Source organism: Cervus canadensis, chromosome 17, assembly GCF_019320065.1.
Source record: "Cervus canadensis isolate Bull #8, Minnesota chromosome 17, ASM1932006v1, whole genome shotgun sequence".
NCBI lineage: Eukaryota > Metazoa > Chordata > Mammalia > Artiodactyla > Cervidae > Cervus > Cervus canadensis.
The window spans coordinates 64,602,606-64,621,184 of record NC_057402.1 but is presented as its reverse complement, the minus strand read 5'-3'; the positions used below and the strand labels follow the sequence as shown (position 1 = coordinate 64,621,184).

The following is an 18,579-nucleotide window of genomic DNA, read 5'->3' as shown; positions in this document are numbered from 1 at the left end:
TGCACACCCCAGACCCCCGGACGGCTGTGCCTCCTCCTAGGGAGCCCACGTGCCCTGGGGGCGGCTTCTGGCACCTCCGCACGGAGCCCTAAGCGCTGTTTCTGCTCAGCTGGCCTCCTTGCTCTTCCCAACGGTATAAGAGAGACACGTGCACTGGAGACTCTGGGAAGGATGCTTTCAGAGAATGGTTTCTGTGAGTCCAGGGACCATGGCTCACTTCTCTGTAACATGCGGAGTTGGCCCTGAGCACGCACACTGAATATGTGTTGTACAACAGGACGGACAGACCACGGGTGGATGGATGGACAGACGTGAAGAGATGGCGGGTGGACAGACAGGAGGGCAGCTGGGTCAATGGGCAGGTGAGCAGACGAGTGGAGAAACGGAGGGAGAGAGCAGGAGGGCCAGGGAGACGGATGGGAGGGTGCAGGGATGAACAGACGGCAGATAGACAGTGAGTAGTAAGTACCACGTCCCACCCCACGCGCCCTGGGATCACTCAGGAGCAGTAGGTCAGCACCACTGGGCACCAGGGGTCTCCTTCCCAACCTCAGGCTCCAGGATGGGCTTCCCTGTGTCCCTAAAAAACCAAAACTGTCCTTCCGCCCACCTCTTGGGGGTCCAGCAACAGAGGAACAGAAGGAAGGTGTCACCCCTCCCTCCCGAGGAGACCTGTTACCATCCACTCCCTGCCGCCCACCCCAGTTACTGAGGGCCAGCTCTGCCCTGATACTGGGGACAGGAGAGACAATCACCCCACCCCGAGCTGACCCCAGTGCAGGCTCAGGGAGGCCCAGCAGAGACCAGGGCGTGGAGGCCACGTGGGAAGGGTGGAGGCCATGGTTAGGGGGGATGCCTGAGCTGAGAGCAGACGTGTGAGCAGGAGGGAGCCTGACTGATGCGCGCGCGTGTGTGTGTGCACACACGTGTGTGTGTGTGTGTGTGCGCGCAGGAGGGAGCCTGACTGACCTGCCTGATTGATGTGTGTGTGTGTGTGTGTGCATGTGTGTGTGTGTGTGCAGGAGGGAGCCTGACTGATCTACCTGACTGGTGTGTGCGTGTGTGTGTGCGTGTGCAGGAGGGAGCCTGACTATCTGCCTGACTGATGTGTGCGTGTGCGTGTGTGCGTGTGTGTGTGTGTGTGTGTGCAGGAGGGAGCCTGACTGATCTGCCTGACTGATGTGTGTGTGTGTGCGTGTGTGTGTGTGCGCACGTGTGTGTGTGTGTGTGTGTGTGCAGGAGGGAGCCTGACTGATCTGCCTGACTGATGTGTGTGTGCGTGTGTGTGTGTGCGCATGTGTGTGCGTGTGTGTGTGTGCAGGGAGGGAGCCTGACTGATCTGCCTGACTGGTGGTGTGTGTGTGTGTGCGTGTGTGTGTGTGTGTGCAGGAGGGAGCCTGACTGATCTGCCTGACTGGTGTGTGTGTGTGTGTGTGTGTGTGTGTGCGCACGTGTGTGTGTGTGTGTGCGTGTGCAGGAGGGAGCCTGACTATCTGCCTGACTGATGTGTGCGTGTGTGTGTGTGCGCACGTGTGTGTGCGTGTGTGTGTGCGTGTGCAGGAGGGAGCCTGACTATCTGCCTGACCGATGTGTGCGTGTGCGTGTGTGTGTGTGCACGTGTGTGTGCATGAGGGGGTGGTGAGAGACGGGAGGCACAGACCCTCGGCAGACCCTAAGTGAGACCCTTCTGTGCCTGAAGATGGGAGGCCCTGGAGACAGAAGGCGGGGCGGGCGAGCACAGAGGGGGACGCCGGCTGGGGGGCTTCTGTGATGGGCCCTGGGCGCTGCAAAGACAGTGTTAAGCCAAGGGACTGGGGGTCACCGGTGATACGGTCAGATGGACACGCCCCAGAAGTCAGGGCAGCACTCAGCTCACCCACCCCAAGACGGCTGACCAGCCTGCCCTGGGAAGAATCCTACTGACCCTGGGTGAGGCCAGGCCAACGCATGCAAAGTCCACCCCAAGTTCAGGAGCCGGGCTCTGGGGCCTCGTGGGGCTGCTGGACTGCGCCTCACCCTGTGAACCGCCAGCAGCACGGCCAGGGTGAGCCTCGCCTGTCCTCCCTGGGGTCCAGGGGAGGGAACCCCGACTGCGCCTGGGAACCGCCTGGAGCGGGGCTGGGCAGGTATGCAGAGAGGGGAGGCCGCTGTCCCAAGCACTTGCCCCAAACAGTGTTTCGGGATTAACTTCAGTGCTTCTCAGACTTCCCGTCACCTGAGCCCACACATCAAGCCTGGGGTGGGGGGGTCCGTGTGGTCGTTTGTCCCTCAAAAGACAGCACAGCAGGGACAGGGGCCAGCGCCCAGCGACAGGAGCGTGGAGGGACAGCAGCGCTCCAACCCCGAGGGCGGGGCCGGCCTCCCCGGGGTCAGCTCGGCCTGCGGGGGTCAGCTCGGCCTGCGGGGGTCAGGGGTGGGGCTGCAGGCCCGCCCCCCGGGCAGTCAGCGTCCGACGCCGTCCTCTTGGCCTTCCGCCTCTCCTAACCCCCCCGGCAGGCTCGCCCAAGCCACCCCGCTGCCGCCTTCACTGCGCAGTCTCCATCCGTCTGCTCTCTGTCTTCTCTGCTGATCCTCTCCTAAAACCTGAAGAGAAGCAACAGAGCATCTCAGTAAACGCTGAAGGCCTCTTGGGGTCCTGGTCTGGCTGCACCCCACACTGCGAGCTCAGAGCAGGCAAGCCGGGTTCAAACACCAGGCCAGCCACTGAGTGGGCATCATATGTTTTGTACCTAAGATGCTCCGTGTGCAGATTTACTGATGGGAATATATTTACTGGTGGGGTGTGAAGTCCCGGCCCAGGGAGGTCAAAGAAAGAACGAGGCTAAGGAAACTCTACTTCAAAAGTTGGAAAATGCAGATGTCCCCAGACGTGCACACCCCTGGGCACCAGGGCACCCTGAACACCTCCTGCTTCCTCTAACGGCCTTCAGGGTTGCAAAGAAGAGGCAGAGGTCAGCGAAGAGGCACAGCTCAGTAGCCTGAGAGGGTCCTAAGTCAGCCCATCTTTCCACTGCAACTAGAGGAACATGAAGGCCCTTCTCTGCAAGAGGACGAGAATTGATGTCAGACACCAGGCAGCTTTTCCAAGACAATCCAGCACTTTCTGGGATATTTTCTGCCTTTGATGTTGACTCTTCTATCCCAGAACCACCTACTTTCCAAGATAAGCAGCACTCCCCACAACGGGCAATTGTCAGTTTTGGAATTTAACATCGTTATCACCTCTCCAGGAATTCAAGAGCAGAGGCCCTTCTATGCCAGCGAATGGATGTCAGCGCCATCCCCTTGTGGGGACAAGTGTCTGGCATGGCCTCAGGAAAACGCTCGCGGAATCATATCTCACCGAAATCCTACAAAATGCTGAGTGACAGCAGGCCAGAGAACTACCCAGTAGCCCAGCCTTGCCCACGGTCCTGTCTGCCAGCACTCTGGGCCAGCTCATAACCTAAGGCCCGATTCCATTTTCTAGCATCTGGACTCAGCAGTGAAGAACCCGCCTGCAATGCAGGAGACGCAGGAGATGAGGGTTCGATCCCTGGGTCGGGAAGATCCCCTGGAGGAGGAAATGGCAACCCACTCCGGTATTCTTGCCTAGAGAATCCCATGGACAGAGGAGCCTGGCGGGCTGCAGTCCACGGGGTCACAAAGAGTCGGACACGATGGAAGGGACCAAGCAGGAGCATGTGGACTGGAAGGGCAGGGGAGGAAAGAAAAACACGTTTGTCCACGCATTTGTTCTGCCTGAAAGACACTGGTCCGTCGCAGAATTTGAAATTCAGATCTTTCCATACTTCCTAACATAAAGTTATGGCCGATTCCCACGTGTTCTCTGCTTAGTCTTGGCTTCGTTGGAGCTTGTCAAGCTTAGAGAAGAGGGCCACGAAAACTCTGATTGCAATGGTGTTTCCATCCACCACAGCTCAGAGATTCTGAGCGTAAATCAAGGGCCCGCTGCCGCAGAGGAGCCCAGAGGAGGTGTTCAGGAGGGTGCTGGAACATGGCCCGAGGATCAGCCCTAGAATGACACAGGTTTGTCACCATACCTTGTGGCCCCTCCGTGATGGGAGAGCCTGGTTCCATCATCCTGAGAAGTCTGCCCACGAGCAGCCAAGGCCTCCTTGGAATGTCCTGGGTGAGCTGCCCTCCCCAAGCAAGAGAGTGAGGTGAGCAAACGGAGTGACTCGCAAGGGAGCAGACAGACAAACGATTACTAATAGAAGGGGGGCCCTGTATGATAACGTAAGGCATGGCTCCCCACAACCCAGTTTTGTCCTATTTGACCTTCCCCCTGACATCTGCTACGTGCCTTCCTAGGACAGGAAAAGCTGCCAGGTTGTTGGGAGGGCACCTCTACTCAAGCATTTCTGAGCTGGAATTTTGATCCATTCCCCCAGCTTTTCAGGCATTATTTGGAGTCAGATTTCCCATTCTATTCCTCAGCCCTCCCCTTTGCGCACTGGAATTCTTACTCACAAGAGAGACCAGAGTCACACACGGTAACTCAGCCTCCCTCTGTGTCCTACCAAACCAGCACCAACTTGGAAGGGGGTGACTTTCTTATCCTACTGTGTAACCTCCCCACACCTCAAAATCCATATGTGAAGGTGTGGTGGGGGGTTCCGATACCTTAGGAAAAGAATAGGCAGTTTTCTATTTGAGCTGAAAAGACAAATGGCATTTTTCAAATAAAGTATACATGTACTACATTTTGCCTATATAAATGTGTACAGTTTCATTTCCAGACATCATAAATGAGCAAAATTTGGTTTGGCAAAATTTAATTATAGCATTTTAAAACACCAGTCTGATGTTAGCTCTCTCTGATATGTAAAGATTTTATACAACACAGTACTAATTGCCCATGTACCTTCCTTCACAAAAACCAGCCTTGTTCACTACTGTATCCTGGTCACCTGGACACCGAGAACTGCTGAGAAATGCTCCATTAACAGTGCTCAGCTGAATGAGGGGATGAAGTAGATATTTCATTATACACTTTCTTCCTTTCCTGCTGTGTGAACCTTTGCTTTTCATGTGTTATGGACGCGTGCGTGTGTGCTAAGTCCCTTCGGTCGTGTCTGACTCTTTGCGACCCCATGGACTGTAGCCCACCAGGCTCCTCTGTCCATGGGATTCTCCAGGCAAGAACACTGCAGGGGGTTGCCATTTCCTTCTCCAGTGTTATGGATGAAAGTATGCCAGTAGGTATCAGACTTTCACTTGCATTTTATTCCTAGGCAATGAAGGTGCAATACTTCTTTTTTGGTTTTGTTTTGTTTTTTTTTTTAATGAACGCACTAATTTGGACCCACAAGGATGAGAAACTGAGAAGCAGCCACACGGGGCAAAGGCAGAAGCTACCGTTACCACCTGGGGCTGCAGACGATAACAGTGGCCACTAGAGGGAGCCACACAACCTTTCAAAGAGCAGCGACAGCTCAAAAAGCCCTCCCGAAGTGATGCTTCTGCCCTTTGCCCCTCTCAGCATAGCTCTCCCCCGTAAACATGCTCCATGACGTCCGACGCTCCAGAACAAGCTGGAACAAGTTACAGCTGCAGTCTGCAAAGCATCAGGCTTTTAGAAAAATGACCGCACCTCCTCAGTGCAAATATTTCACATCTCTTAATGTCCATTCCCTCCAGCTTAAAAATTACATATAAATACACAAAAAAAATTTTTTCCCCTGAGGATGACAATTGAATCTACTAAAAATTCACCTGGAAAAAGAAAGCAAAAATATAACCTAAAAATGAAAAAAAAAAATTTTTTTTAATCTGTGTGTAATTACTTCCTGCCTCCAGCAACTTTTCTTTCTTAAAAAAAAAAAAAAAAAAATCAACTGTTCATGTATTTAGTTTCTTCTCCTCCAGGAAAGAAACTTAGGCATGTGCAGGCTTTCAGGGAATTCACATAAGACAGAATTCTGATCCTATTGGTCAAGTTTCAAAGGTTTCATCTGTAACTGAGTGTAGGAAGAAAAAGTTTCCCACAAACTCCTCTCAAAAGATCCGAATAACCCTGAAAATATTTTCAGGGCCTTTATAAGCCACAGATGTTATCAACAGTCAGGACCATGCAAACTCTAAAAGCCCCAGTTCACAAATGACACAGCTTCAAAAATAGATGTTAAAACATCTGAAAGGAGCAGAAGTGAATTTCCCGCTGGGATGTTGTGGAATGTTGTAAAAATGTCTACGCCTTACTTAGAATGTAAAAAGCCACGGCCCCACAGGGCTTCTTGCTAAAGTTCTATTCCTATGGTCCATGAAACTGTGGGAGACCTCCTAAATATTAGTCAGGAATGAAGGGACAAAAGATAGAACTTGAAAAACTGAACAAATCAAGAAAGTGACCCTAAGAATAATTAAAAACTAAAAATAAATGGTCTCATGAGATTTCCAGGGAGGAGAAGCTTCCAGTACCTGCACTGTTTGGTGATGGTTGGGAAACCCCAGTGGGCTAACACCTGCTGATCTCTGGAAGGAGAGAAACAGACTGAAAATTGAGAAACGGCAAGCATCTGGGCTAATCTGTGACTGCATCTGTGGCCTCCATGCGGAAAAAACCTGAGTGTCAGCGCTAACTGACAAAATTGTTACAAGATGAAGCTGGTTGGCAGAAAACCTTCTGAGCGAATTAAAATCCTGACTGCCGGCCCTGGGGGATTGACAGGAGGTGTGGGTGAAACTGGGAACTAACCATGATTTACACAGGGAGTGAAAAGACCCTAATTTAGAGTTTTTCAAAAACTTACAGTTTCAGTAATCTAATTACAGCCCTAATTATAATAATGACCCTTCTTCCTTCAAGGGACTCCAGCATGTTTCTAGAACCTTCTCTGTGAAAGTTCATTTGCCATTTTAAGGAGAGAGTTGGTGCACCTCGGAGTGAGTTACAGCGACAGGGCTGGCATCATCGGAATCCTAGCTTGCTTCCCCTGACCAGACCACACCAGCTTCCTCAGCTCTTGAAATAACCCCCAGGGGAATTCTCCTGAAAGGAAACCATCTCCCCAATTATTCAACAATGTCCTCCCCTGCCAACCCCCTCCAGCCCGTGCTATTTCCACATTCTGAAGGGCAGCCCTTCCCCCCCCCGACCCCATTTCCAGCCAAGGAGCTGCAGCGTCCAAGCCGCAGAGTCTGGGCCCGCGTGGGGGCTGCAGGCTCATTTGTGAAGCCCCACGGCCACCGGGCCAAGCGCTCGGGACCCGGCGGGTTTCCCTTCATCTCTGACTGTGCGCCGCAGGGCAAGCCACTTAACTGCCTCATTAGAATCGCAGTCACAGCCCTGAGCAGGCTCCTTCCCGGTGGCCAGCCACCCCGTTAATTTCTGCAAAGACCCATTAAGCCTCCTGGCCAAAAGGCAGCCGAGGAGCAAAACCTATCGCTATTGTCATCAATGAGCTCCCCGGCAGCCTCCCTGGTCTCCACCTCAGGGGAATCCATCTCCCAGGGGAAGAGCAGGCCTGGCACCCAGCGCGCCCATCCCTAACGAGCTGCCTGCAGCCGCGGGGCTGGCACAGACGCTGGAGGGGGCTGGGGGCCAGGAGGAGAGGGCAGCCACGCTTTCACTGCGGCCGGCGAATCTGAAAAGTTAGACGCCCCCCACTGCAGCCCTGCCCCCCAGCTGCCGCTGAGACCCAGCCTGGGGGGGTCAGCCTCCCCACCTGAGATCCCCCCCACCCGGGCACAGATGCCATCCGTCGCCAAATCCACTGCACACTTGTTGGAGGTGGCAGATGTGACTCTAACAGGGTTGCCCACCACCCAGCGTAAGGCAGGCCTCACAGACACAGAACGTGGGGCGCTGCCCATGGGAACCCTCCCAGCGGACGAGGGCAGAGTCAGCTCCCCCACGAACCTCTATGTGCCTCAGAATCTATACAGATGAGGCACTCAGCCTGCGGGAACCGGCGTCTCCAAGGCGTGATCCTTCCAATCGGAGCAGGGGGACCCCGACTCCCAGGGAATCTCTGATCCGGCTACACTGAGGGAGAGCTGATATTTAAGCAAGAGGGTCTGGAAGGTGTGGCTCCTTCAGGAAGGAGGCGGCAGCAGGCCTGGATGCCACCACCTGGCTGTTGCTCCCTCCTTTGTTCCGGCAACAGCGGCAAAGAGATGGCCTCCCCGGCGGAGGCCATCCAAACCTGTGCTTCTGCTACCGACCCCAGACGCGATCAGCCCACAGGGCGCGTCTCCACCCCAACTCACAGTCCGGTTGTCTTGACTGTTGAAGCTGAACCTTCAGCCAGATGTTGCCTCGCTGGCCCCAGGCTCCGGGGGGCTCCACCTCCCACAGGCGCCCCCGCTCAGCTGGGTGGGCCGCCAGGAACTGCCTGCAGACTGGGGGGAGGCGCACACCGCGGTCAGGGGGGCCGCTGGCCCTGCCGGCCCTCCCCTGGGTCCCCCGCCCGGCCCACCCCCGGCTCTCTCTGCCGCACACAGACCCCTCTCCCACCCCTGCCTCCCATGTTCACCCACCCCGTCTAGCCTGCGGGCGGCCACAGTGAAACACCACACGTGGGGGGGCCCTAAACCACCAACAGTTATCTTCTCGCAGCTCTAGGGGCTGGAAGTTCGAGATCAAGGTGTCAGCAGGCCTGCTTTCTCCTGAGACCTCCCTCCTTGGCTTGGAGATGGCTCTTCTGACTGTGTCTTCTCCCCATCTCCCTTCTGTACCCGCTGGGCCCTATCCCCTCTTCTTACGGGGGCCTCCTCTTACTAGTCCTGTTGGATCAAGGCCCCCCTTAGGACCTCGTCCAACCTCAATCACCTCCTTATAGCTCCCGGCATCACTGACACAATGGACATGAGTGTGAGCAAACACTGGGGGATCATAGGGGGCGGGGGAGCCTGGAGTGCTGCAGTCCGTGCGGTCACAAAGAGTCGGACACGACTGAGTGACTAACAACAGGCCCCATCTCCACATCCAGTCACCCTGGGGGTTAGACTTTGGGGACCCAAGTCAGCCCCATGACATCACCCACCCAGTCCCCTCTGCAGACACCGTCCCTCCCTCTGAGCTCCGCAGCCCTCCTCTCCCAGGGAACCTTCCAGCTCATCCACAAACACCCAGACTCCAAACCCCCTCAAGGTGGTAGACGTCTGTGCCACGTTCAGAGGGTGAGCATTTCCATGCGACAGGGGCCCCAGCCGAGTGGGAACAGACCCCGTCCTGCCGGTGCTGGGGGCTGCATCAGGCCCCTGGCAAGAGCACAGATGGAAACCCAGAGGGTGTGATGCTAAGAAGGTGGAAGCCGAGCTAGTCGAGTGCTAGATAGAAAGCCCTGCTCTCCTGTCTTGACAAATGTAACTCCTTAACAAGAGGAAAAGCCAGTTTTAAATTTAGAATTCTTAGACTCCTGGGTGTTTTGCACTTGAAGGTGGCAATGCCAAGAGAGCTGGCCCCCAGCTGGCAGCCCACCCTCTCCTCCCCGTCCGGCTCCCCGCACACCGTACATACAAACGTGGGCCCCACAGCCACACTCCATGACACCCCACCAGAATGAGGACGTGCAGATGGGTGTTACGGTCCGCCCTTAGATGCATAGGTCCAAGACGGAGTCCACTCGGGCCCTTGGCAGCCCCAGGCAAGAATCCTGGGGTTCCAGTAGCCTGAGCTGGTTTAGGAGTGGCCTGGACCTGGCTGAGAACATCCCCTTGGGCCCACAGATTCCTCACTCCATGGACAGAAGTTCAGCCTCAACAGGGCACTAAAGCATGGAGCCCTGGGCAGCGGGCCCTCTGGGCCATTCCAAGGCAGGACTGTACCGGATAAAAGGTGGTCAGGGAAGCGTGGAGCAGCTGGCCTGGAGCCTCCAGCTGCTGCTCTGTCCACACACGGCCTGCTCACCCCCGAGCCCCGGCACACGAGGGTGACGCAGAAGCAACTGGGACCCCCAGTGTGAGTCGCAGTCAGCACCTGCAGAGCCTCCTTCCCTGCCAGGTGGAGATACAGGCCATGGGAGGGTCTTTGCCGCACTGGCCAGGGGCGGGCCGTGTCCTCTGAAGCCTGCTCCTCCCAGGGGAACCCAGGGAGGGCTTGGAGCACGCTTCCCTCAGCTCCTGGTCCCCCTGGGGCTCCTGGCTGGAAGGGCAGAGTGATGATTACCATCTTCTCGTGAGAGAGCAAAGGCCCTCTGAGGCCCGACAGCAGCCGTCAATGGAGTGCAAGTTCCTTGCATTCTGCTTCTCTCTGATGCTGGGCTGGTTTCGTTTTTATTATTTTCTAAATCCAGCTCTTTCTCAGGGGCTGGACAAGGTTTGCCCCTTGTGATCAAGCTTGCGGTCTCAGTGCTGAAGCAACGGGAGGTTTCTCAGAAGGAAGAGAAAACGCACAGGCCTGTCATGGTGCCGGGGCTCCGAGGGATCTCCCGCCCCAGAAGCACCTGGAACACACGGGAGATACGCGTCCCACTCCCCAGATGCTCCTCCCCAACGCAGCCGTCACCTTGGTACATGGCGGGCGAGATGGGCCAGCTGATGCCCAAGGCCTCGTCATCTCGGAACGTCTGGCAGAAGTCCCGCAGCATGGCTAGCCCTAGGCCCCGCCGGCGGTGCTGCCTCCGGACAAACACGGTGTCGAAAACCGGCAGGAGGTAGCAGGAACTCGTGCCGTCGCCGCACAGGCTGCCTGTGGGAAGGCAAGAGACACACGTGGTCCCCCGGCTGGACCAGCGGGACCCCGCATGGGCAGGTCCCTGGTACCCCTGGAAGCAGCGCCAGCCTCTCAAACTAAATGCCCGAAGACAAGACAGAAGATCACTTGAAACCACCCGCTCCTCAGCTGACTGGCAGCCCACAAGCTTTCAACTGCTGCGAGAAAGGCCACTCGGCTCTTGCCCTGAAATCACAGCAAACCCAGGGGACTAGGCAGGGTGAGGCCACGATGCACGCAGACTTCTCACACCCCTCCTTCACTGTACACAGTTCAGAGACCCCCCAAAGCCAAGGAGGAGCATCTGGGCATCATCAGACTTCCCCCTGAACCCAGGGAAACGGGCTAGGACTTGTTCAGAGTTCACCTTGGCAGATTATGGCAAAGCACATTTACCACAAACAGACCAAGTCCTGATTTCCATGCAACATCAGTGACACTGCTATTGCAGAGCAAGACAGGCTACAGCCGGCCCCTTTCCCACTTTTCTACACTGATTTAACTTTACTGCAACCAGAACTAATACCACCACAGTTGCTGTTTCTACAACAGGAATATGCCCTTGCAGTCAGTCACCTCTGTTAACACCCTACACTAGAAAATGCCACATGCACCCAACTACATCACCTTCCTCACTTCCCAACTACACGGTTGCTTGTGCTCTGAATGTCCCAGAATCTAAGAAAAGAAATATGTCACCTACTCAGCGCCTATGGGAAGAGGTGGTATTTGTGCCTGCAAAAATTCAAAGGTAAGTAATTTCCCAAAGAGACAAACAAAGAGACTAATTAGCCAGGCTGAATTACGGAAGCACACACTATCATAGTGAACTGTTTGCAAAAATGGCCAGTTATTCCCCTTCCTATATCCACACATCTCTGCATGTGAGTCTGAGGCTCCTCCCATCAAGAGATGGGGTTTATCTCCTCGCCCCTTCAATCTGGCTGACCTGTGACTCACTCTGAGCAGCAGAATGAAGCTGGCAAGAGCTCATCAGCTCTGAGCCCAGGCCTGCTGGGGTCCAGTGCCCCTCCGTTCTCTCAGATCTCTACCTCTCACATGCGAACAAACCTGGGCTAGCCTGCCACCATGCAAGAAACATGGTCCAGGCACCCTCGTGGTGCCAGCCAACATCTCGCTGGTCCTAAGAAACAGGTGATCAGGTGACTGTGGACACAAAGGCCAACCCAGCTCAGGGCAGAAAACCACCCAGCTGAGCCTCGCCAAAATCACCACCAAAAGAATGTGAGCCAAATAAATAGCTGATTTTGTGCCCAAAGTTAATGAATACATAATCTATGACCAACAAGCAACCCCAAGTCACTTGAGATGGTAATTATAAAGTATTTGTACTTTACCCTCAATGTGCCTGAAATGACAGCACAAACTTGGTTGGAATTACATAACTTCCAACTTTTATAGATGACAAGAACAATGTTCCCCAAATAGCAAAGTCCTCCAAAGCTGAGAATGCTCAAAATTACATAAAGATACAATCCCACTCACAACAGCACTAAAAGAGAAGTAAAGACTCAATATATTTAACAAAGGAAGCATGAGCCTTAAATTACTGAATACGACAAAACATTGTTGAGAGAAATTAAAGAAGATCTAAATTAATGAAGAGAAACTCCATGTTCAAGGACTGGATGGCTCAATACTGTTGATCTGGCAATTCTTCCCAAGTAGATCTGTAAGTTTAGTTCTATCATAATCCTGGCAGGCTTTTTTTTTGTGGAAATTGACAAGCTGATAGTAAAATTCACATGAAATGGGTCTCTAGGATAAACAAAACAGTTTGGAGGGGAAAAAAAGAAGAAAAATGAAGTTGGAAGGTTTTACACTACCCAGTTTCAAAGCTTCTTATAAAATCAAGGAAATCAGACAGTGTGATCATGGGGCAAGGGTAAGCTACAGATTAGTGGAGCAGATGGGTGGGTCCAGAAGTAACACTTATGCTCTGAATTTCTATAAAATACCAAGGTAACTCAATGTGGGAAAATATAGTCTTTCAACAAACAGTGGTAGTATGACTAGACATCCATAAGCTAAATATTAATTAACTAAAAATGAATAAATAAAGCTGTAACACAACAAAACCCAGAATTAGATCCACACAAATAGTCAACTGCTCTCAGACAAAGGAGGAAAGCAAAGTCCATAGTGGAAAAACAGTCCTTTTCAGCAAACGATGCTGGAACAGTTGGACATCCACACGCAAACCATGAATCAACCTGAAACCCTTCACAAAATGTAGCTCAAAACGAACCACAGACACAAATGTACAATGCAGAACTGTAGAACTCCTAGAAAATAAACAGGAGAAAATCTAGATGACCTTGGGTTTGGCAATAAACTTGTGCCTACGGCATCAAAGGCATGATTCATGAAAAACAATTGATAGCTAAATTTCATTAAAATCAAATTTTTCTACTCTGTGAAGGACACTGTGAAAAGAACGAGATGCCACAAATTGCAGGGTGGGGGGCAGGGGGTGGAATGTCTTCAAAAGATATGTCTGATAAAGCACTATTATACAAAACATACAAAGAACTCATAAAACTCAAGAATAAAAAGACAAAGAACCTGATTAAAAAGTAAGCCAAAGACCTTAATAGACACCTCACCAAAGAAGTTATGCAGATGGCAAGTAAGCATATGAGAAGATGGTCCACATCATACAGCATCAGGGAAATGCAAGTTTAAAACCAGTGAGATGCAACTACATACCTATTAGAACAACCAAAATCCAGAAAACTGACACCACCAAACGCTGGTGAGGATGTGGAGCTGACGGAACCCTCCTCCACTATTGGGAATGCAAATGGCACAGCCACTCTGACTGACAGCTTGGTGGCTTCTTATAAAACTAAACCCACTCTTACTATAGGATCCAGCAATTGTGCTCATTTATATGTGCCTGAAGGAGTTAAAAACTTATGTGTACACAAAAACCTGCACACAAATATTTATAGCGCCTATATTCATAACTACCAAAACTTGGAAGTGGGACTTCCCTGGTGGTCCAGTGGCTAAGACTCTGTGCTCCCAATGCAGGGGGCTTAGGTTTGATCCCTGATCAAGGAAATAGATCCCACATGCTGCAACTAAGACCCAGCACAGTCAAATAAAAAGAATTAAAAAATAAACCTGGAAGCAACCAAGATATGCTTCAATGGGAGAGTGGGTAAATAAACCATGGTGCACCAGATGATGGAATATCATTCAGTGCTGAAAAGAAATGCACTATTATGCCATGAAAAGATATGGAGAATCTTACAGCATATTACTAAAAGAAGCCAATCTGCAAAGGAGGTGCTGTGCTTGGTCACTCAGTCGTGTCTGACTCTTTGTGATGCTATGGACTGTAGCCCGCCAGGCTCCTCTGACTATGGGGGTTCTCCAGGCAAGAACACTGGACTGGGTTGCCATGCCCTCATCCAGGGGATCTTCCCAACCCGGGGATTGAAGCCAGGTCTCCTGCATTGCAGGTGGATTCTTTACCTCTGAGCCACCAGGGAAGCCCCAGAATGCTGGAGTGGGTAGCCTATCCCTGGTCTCCAGGGGCTCTTCCTGACCCAGGCCATATAACTGTTAATGCAATTATACGATATTTTGGAAAAGGTGAAACTATGAAGGCAATAAAAGTATTAGTGATTGTCAAGGGGTGGGGGGCATGGGATGAATAGGTGGAATATGGGATTTTTAGGGCAGTGAAGCTACTCTGTATGACGCTACAATGATAGAACACACCTTTCTATACCTGTCAAAACCTACAGAATGTATGACATGAAGAATGAATCCTAATGTAAACTATGGACTTTAGTTACTAATGATGTATCCTTTATGGACTGACTTGTGTCTCCCCAAGCCCCAAGACTTCAGAATATGAGTGTATTTGAAGAAAGGGCCTTTAAGACGTGATGAACTCAAAATGAGGTCTTCAGATGGGCTCTCATCTAAGCCAGCTGGTGTCCTCGTAAGAAGAGGAAATTTGGACACGAGAGGGGTTCCAAAGAATGAGCACATACAGAGGAAAACCGGGAGAGGACATGGCGAGTAGATGGCCATCACAAGACAAAACATAGGCCTCGGAGGAAAGTAAACCTGCCTACACCGCGACCTTGTACTTCCAGCTTCCAGAATCATGTGAAAATTAACTGCTTAAGCCACCCAGCATGGGTGCTTTGTTACAGCAGGCCTGGGGACTAATATATGCATCACCATTGGCTTATAACAAACGTACCACACGATGCACTGTGTCAATAAGAGAGGATACTCAGTGTGTGTGGAAGGGGGTGGGCGCTCGCTGTACTTTCTGCTCCATCTTTCTGTAAACCTAAAAACTGCTCTAAAAATTAAAGTCTGCTCATTTTTTAATGTGTAAGGTATTTTTTAAATGAAACTGGATTTTTCACATCATATAAAAATTAATTCAAGATGTGTCTAGACATAATATAAGAGTTAAAGCTATAAAGCTTTTAGAAGAAAATCTTCACAACCTTGGGTTAGGCAAAGAGTTCTTAGTTTTGACATCAATGGACACAACCAACTGGCAAATCTGACTTCATCAAAATTAACTTTTGTGCTTCAAAAGACACCACCAAGAAAATAAAAAGACAAGCCACCAACTGTAAGAAAATGTTTGCAAATCACATTCCTGGTAAATGACATATTCAGATTATATAAAGAACTCTTATGATTCAACAAAAAGAAAATAAACAACCAATTAAAAATGGACAGATGATCTGAAGAGACATTTCTTTGAAGAAGGCATACAAATTATTAATAATAAATGAAAAAATACTCAATATATTAGTCATTTAAAAATGTAAATTAAAACCACAATGAAATGCACTTTTGACCTACTAAACAGCTATAATCAATGTACTTGAGTCAGTTCTAATAAGGTGGGTGAACCTAGAAGCTATTATACAGAGTGAAGTCAGTCAGAAAGAGAAAGACAAATGTCGTATATTAGCATATATATATGGAATCCAGAAAGATGGTACCAACAATCCTACATGCAGGTAAGCAAAGGTGACACAGATGTAAAGAACAGACTTTGGGACTCAGTGGGAGAAGGAGAGGGATGATTTGAGAGAAAAGCATTGAAACATACACATCACCATATGTAAAACAGATGACCAGGGCAAGTCTGATGCATGAAGCAGGGCACCCAAAGCCGTGCTCTGGGACAACCTGGAGGGATGGGGTGGGGATGGGGGGGACACATGTGTACCTGTAGCCGATTCATACTGATGTATGGCAAAAACCATCACAATATTGTAAATTATCCTTCAATTAAAATTAATTAGTTAATTTTTTTAAAAAAAGGACAAGCAAGTGTTGACAAGATGTGGAGAAATTAGAAGCCTCATATGTTGCTGGGAGGATAATGATATAGAAACTTTGTCAAATAATTTGGCAGTTTCTTAAAAAATTAAAACATATGCTAACCATATGACCCACCAATTTCACTCCTAGAATCCCACTTAAGAGAAACAAATGCACGCCCATACAAAAATGGGTATATGAATATTTATTTATACCAGCATTATTCGTAATAACCAAAACTGCAAACTATACTGGTAAATACATAAACAAAATGTGGCATAGTCATACCATGAAATGTTACTTAGCAATAAAAAGGAGTGAAATACTAATAGTTGCTATGATTTAGATGAACCTCAAAAACACCAAGCTAAGTGAAAGAAGCCAGACGCAGAAGACCATGTACGGCATCTTTCCGTTTACATGAAACATCCATGAAAAGCAAACTGACGGAGCCGGAGAGCAGAACAGGGCTCCCAGAGCTGAGATGGAGAGACTGAGGCCAAACAGGCAACTTCTGGGGTGATGGAGACACCCAAAATCGGGATTGTGGTCCTGGTTATGCACCTCTCTATGTTTGCTTTAAAAAATCTTTGAATGGTACACTTAAAATTGGCAATTCTTGTGGGATGTAAAATTATAGTTTAATAAAATTGACTTGAAAAGATATAATAAATTGTATTAGAAAGATACAATTAAGGAAAGGAAAAAATAATAAATTCACAGTATAGCAAAGAGACAGACAGCCCCTTGAGTGATCAGGGTGAACGTCATCCGCAGTAACGCTGGCATCCTGTGCCCCCACCCCTGATGTGAGCACTTGAGGAAAAGGGCACTTCATGTGCCCCAAGTCCATAAACCTGGGTGAATCATAGGAAAATATCACATGAACCTACATTAATGGACATTCCATAACTCTCCTTATAGAGACCAGCACTCCTCAAAAGTGTCCAGGTCATGAAAGACAAGGAAAACCGAGAAATGGTCCCAAATTGGTAGAGGAGGCTAAGAAGACCTGAAGATTAAAGGCAGCAAAGAATCCTAGGTCAGATCCTACAAGAGAAGAACACTGCTGGAAAAATCAGCCAATGTTAGTTTCTCAGTTCTGACCATTGCGTCATGGTTATAAAAGAAGCTAACATTAGGTCATGGTGACTGAAGGGTATAATGATCTACACTACCTTTGCAACTCTTTTGTAAGGCTAAAACTATTTCAAAATAAAAATCTGCAACAGTGCAGGGGAACACTCCACCAGCCCTCCAACATGAAAGCATGATGAAGGCTCATCACACCTTCATGCTGGTCAAATAAAACCATCTCCATTCCCAAAGCCAACAAATCTGCCTTTAAATAAGCATATTAATTAACTCTAATAAGAATATTACAGCCTGACTGTGGACTGGCTGAGGCAGTAAGCTGCTCGCACACAGATGGACTCCACTCGTAGTCAGAACGTAAAACCCAAGGAAACCTTGCACATAGCACAGAACAGTTGGTAGGACCCCAGCCATGACCTCACCCGCGCCACCCACTTTATAGACAAGGCAGCTGACAGGGCCAAGGAGGGTTCGAAACATGGGACTTGGCTCCTTTTTTTGTCAGTAACAACTGCCCAGTGGCCTTCCTGTCAGCTCATGGGGAGTGTTGATGCCACAGCAAAGAAATTACAGGGAAGGAGACGAAAGGATAGAAGTGAATTAAAAAGAAAACAGGGTCACAACATAAAGCATTTTTTAAAAAATTCAAGTGTTGCTAAAGCAGGGAAGAGGACACAATTCATAAAGCACATTAGGAATTAAAATAGGGATATCATTACAAATGTGGCAGAAATTTAAAAGGCAGGAGAATACGATAAATAACTGCAGACTGATAGATTTGAAAACAGATGAAAAGGACAAATTCCTAAGATTGGGGGTGTGTGTGTGTGTGTGTGTGTGTGTGTGTGCGCGCGCGTGCACACACACGCTAAGTCACTTCAGTCAGGTCCGACTCTTATGACCCCATGGACTCCTCTGTCCATGGGATTCTCCAGGCAAGAATAGTGGAGTGGGTTGCCACACCCTCCTCCAGGGGATCTTCCCGACCCAGGGATCGAACCCTCGTCTCTTAGTCTCCTGCCTGGGCAGGTGGGTTCTTCACCACTAGCCACCACCTGGGCTGGGAAGCCACCTAAGATAATACAACCCACAAAAACTGACTCATGGAGAAAGAGAAAAACTAAACTATCCTATGACCATGGAAGTCTGAACTCAGTACCCCTCCCACACTGAACACACCAGGTCAGGTGACTTTAGAGATAAGTTCTTCCAACTTTTCCAGGAAAGCTTTCCAGAGTCCTAAAAGGGAGAGGAGAGTATTCTCCAACTCAGTCTATGAGTACAGGGTAAACTTTTCAGAGAAAAATACACACAGCAGACAGAGATCGGATAATTAAACAAATAACAGCTATTCACGAACATAAGACAAAAATGCTTAAACCAATATTAACAAACCAAACCCAAGAGGGTAAACAATGTTACTCTAGATCAGGGGTCCTCAAACTCTGGGATCTAATGCCCGGTGATCGGAGGTGGAGTTGATGTAA

The 18,579-nt window shown here is 50.0% G+C and overlaps 1 protein-coding gene across 1 annotated transcript in view; it reads right to left on the bottom strand.

Annotated features, from left to right (window-relative positions):
• Positions 1-1,283: 1,283 nt before the first annotated feature.
• LOC122419708 (protein FAM169B-like) overlaps positions 1,284-18,579 on the bottom strand; it is an 88,590-nt gene continuing 71,294 nt past the window's right edge. The window contains exons 6-9 of the mRNA XM_043434498.1: positions 10,454-10,636; positions 8,215-8,346; positions 4,044-4,137; positions 1,284-2,583 (exon numbers count right to left, since the gene is read on the bottom strand). Coding sequence (XP_043290433.1) covers positions 2,577-2,583; positions 4,044-4,137; positions 8,215-8,346; positions 10,454-10,636 — 416 coding nt within the window. The 3' untranslated portion in view covers positions 1,284-2,576. The remainder of the gene's footprint in view (positions 2,584-4,043; positions 4,138-8,214; positions 8,347-10,453; positions 10,637-18,579) is intronic.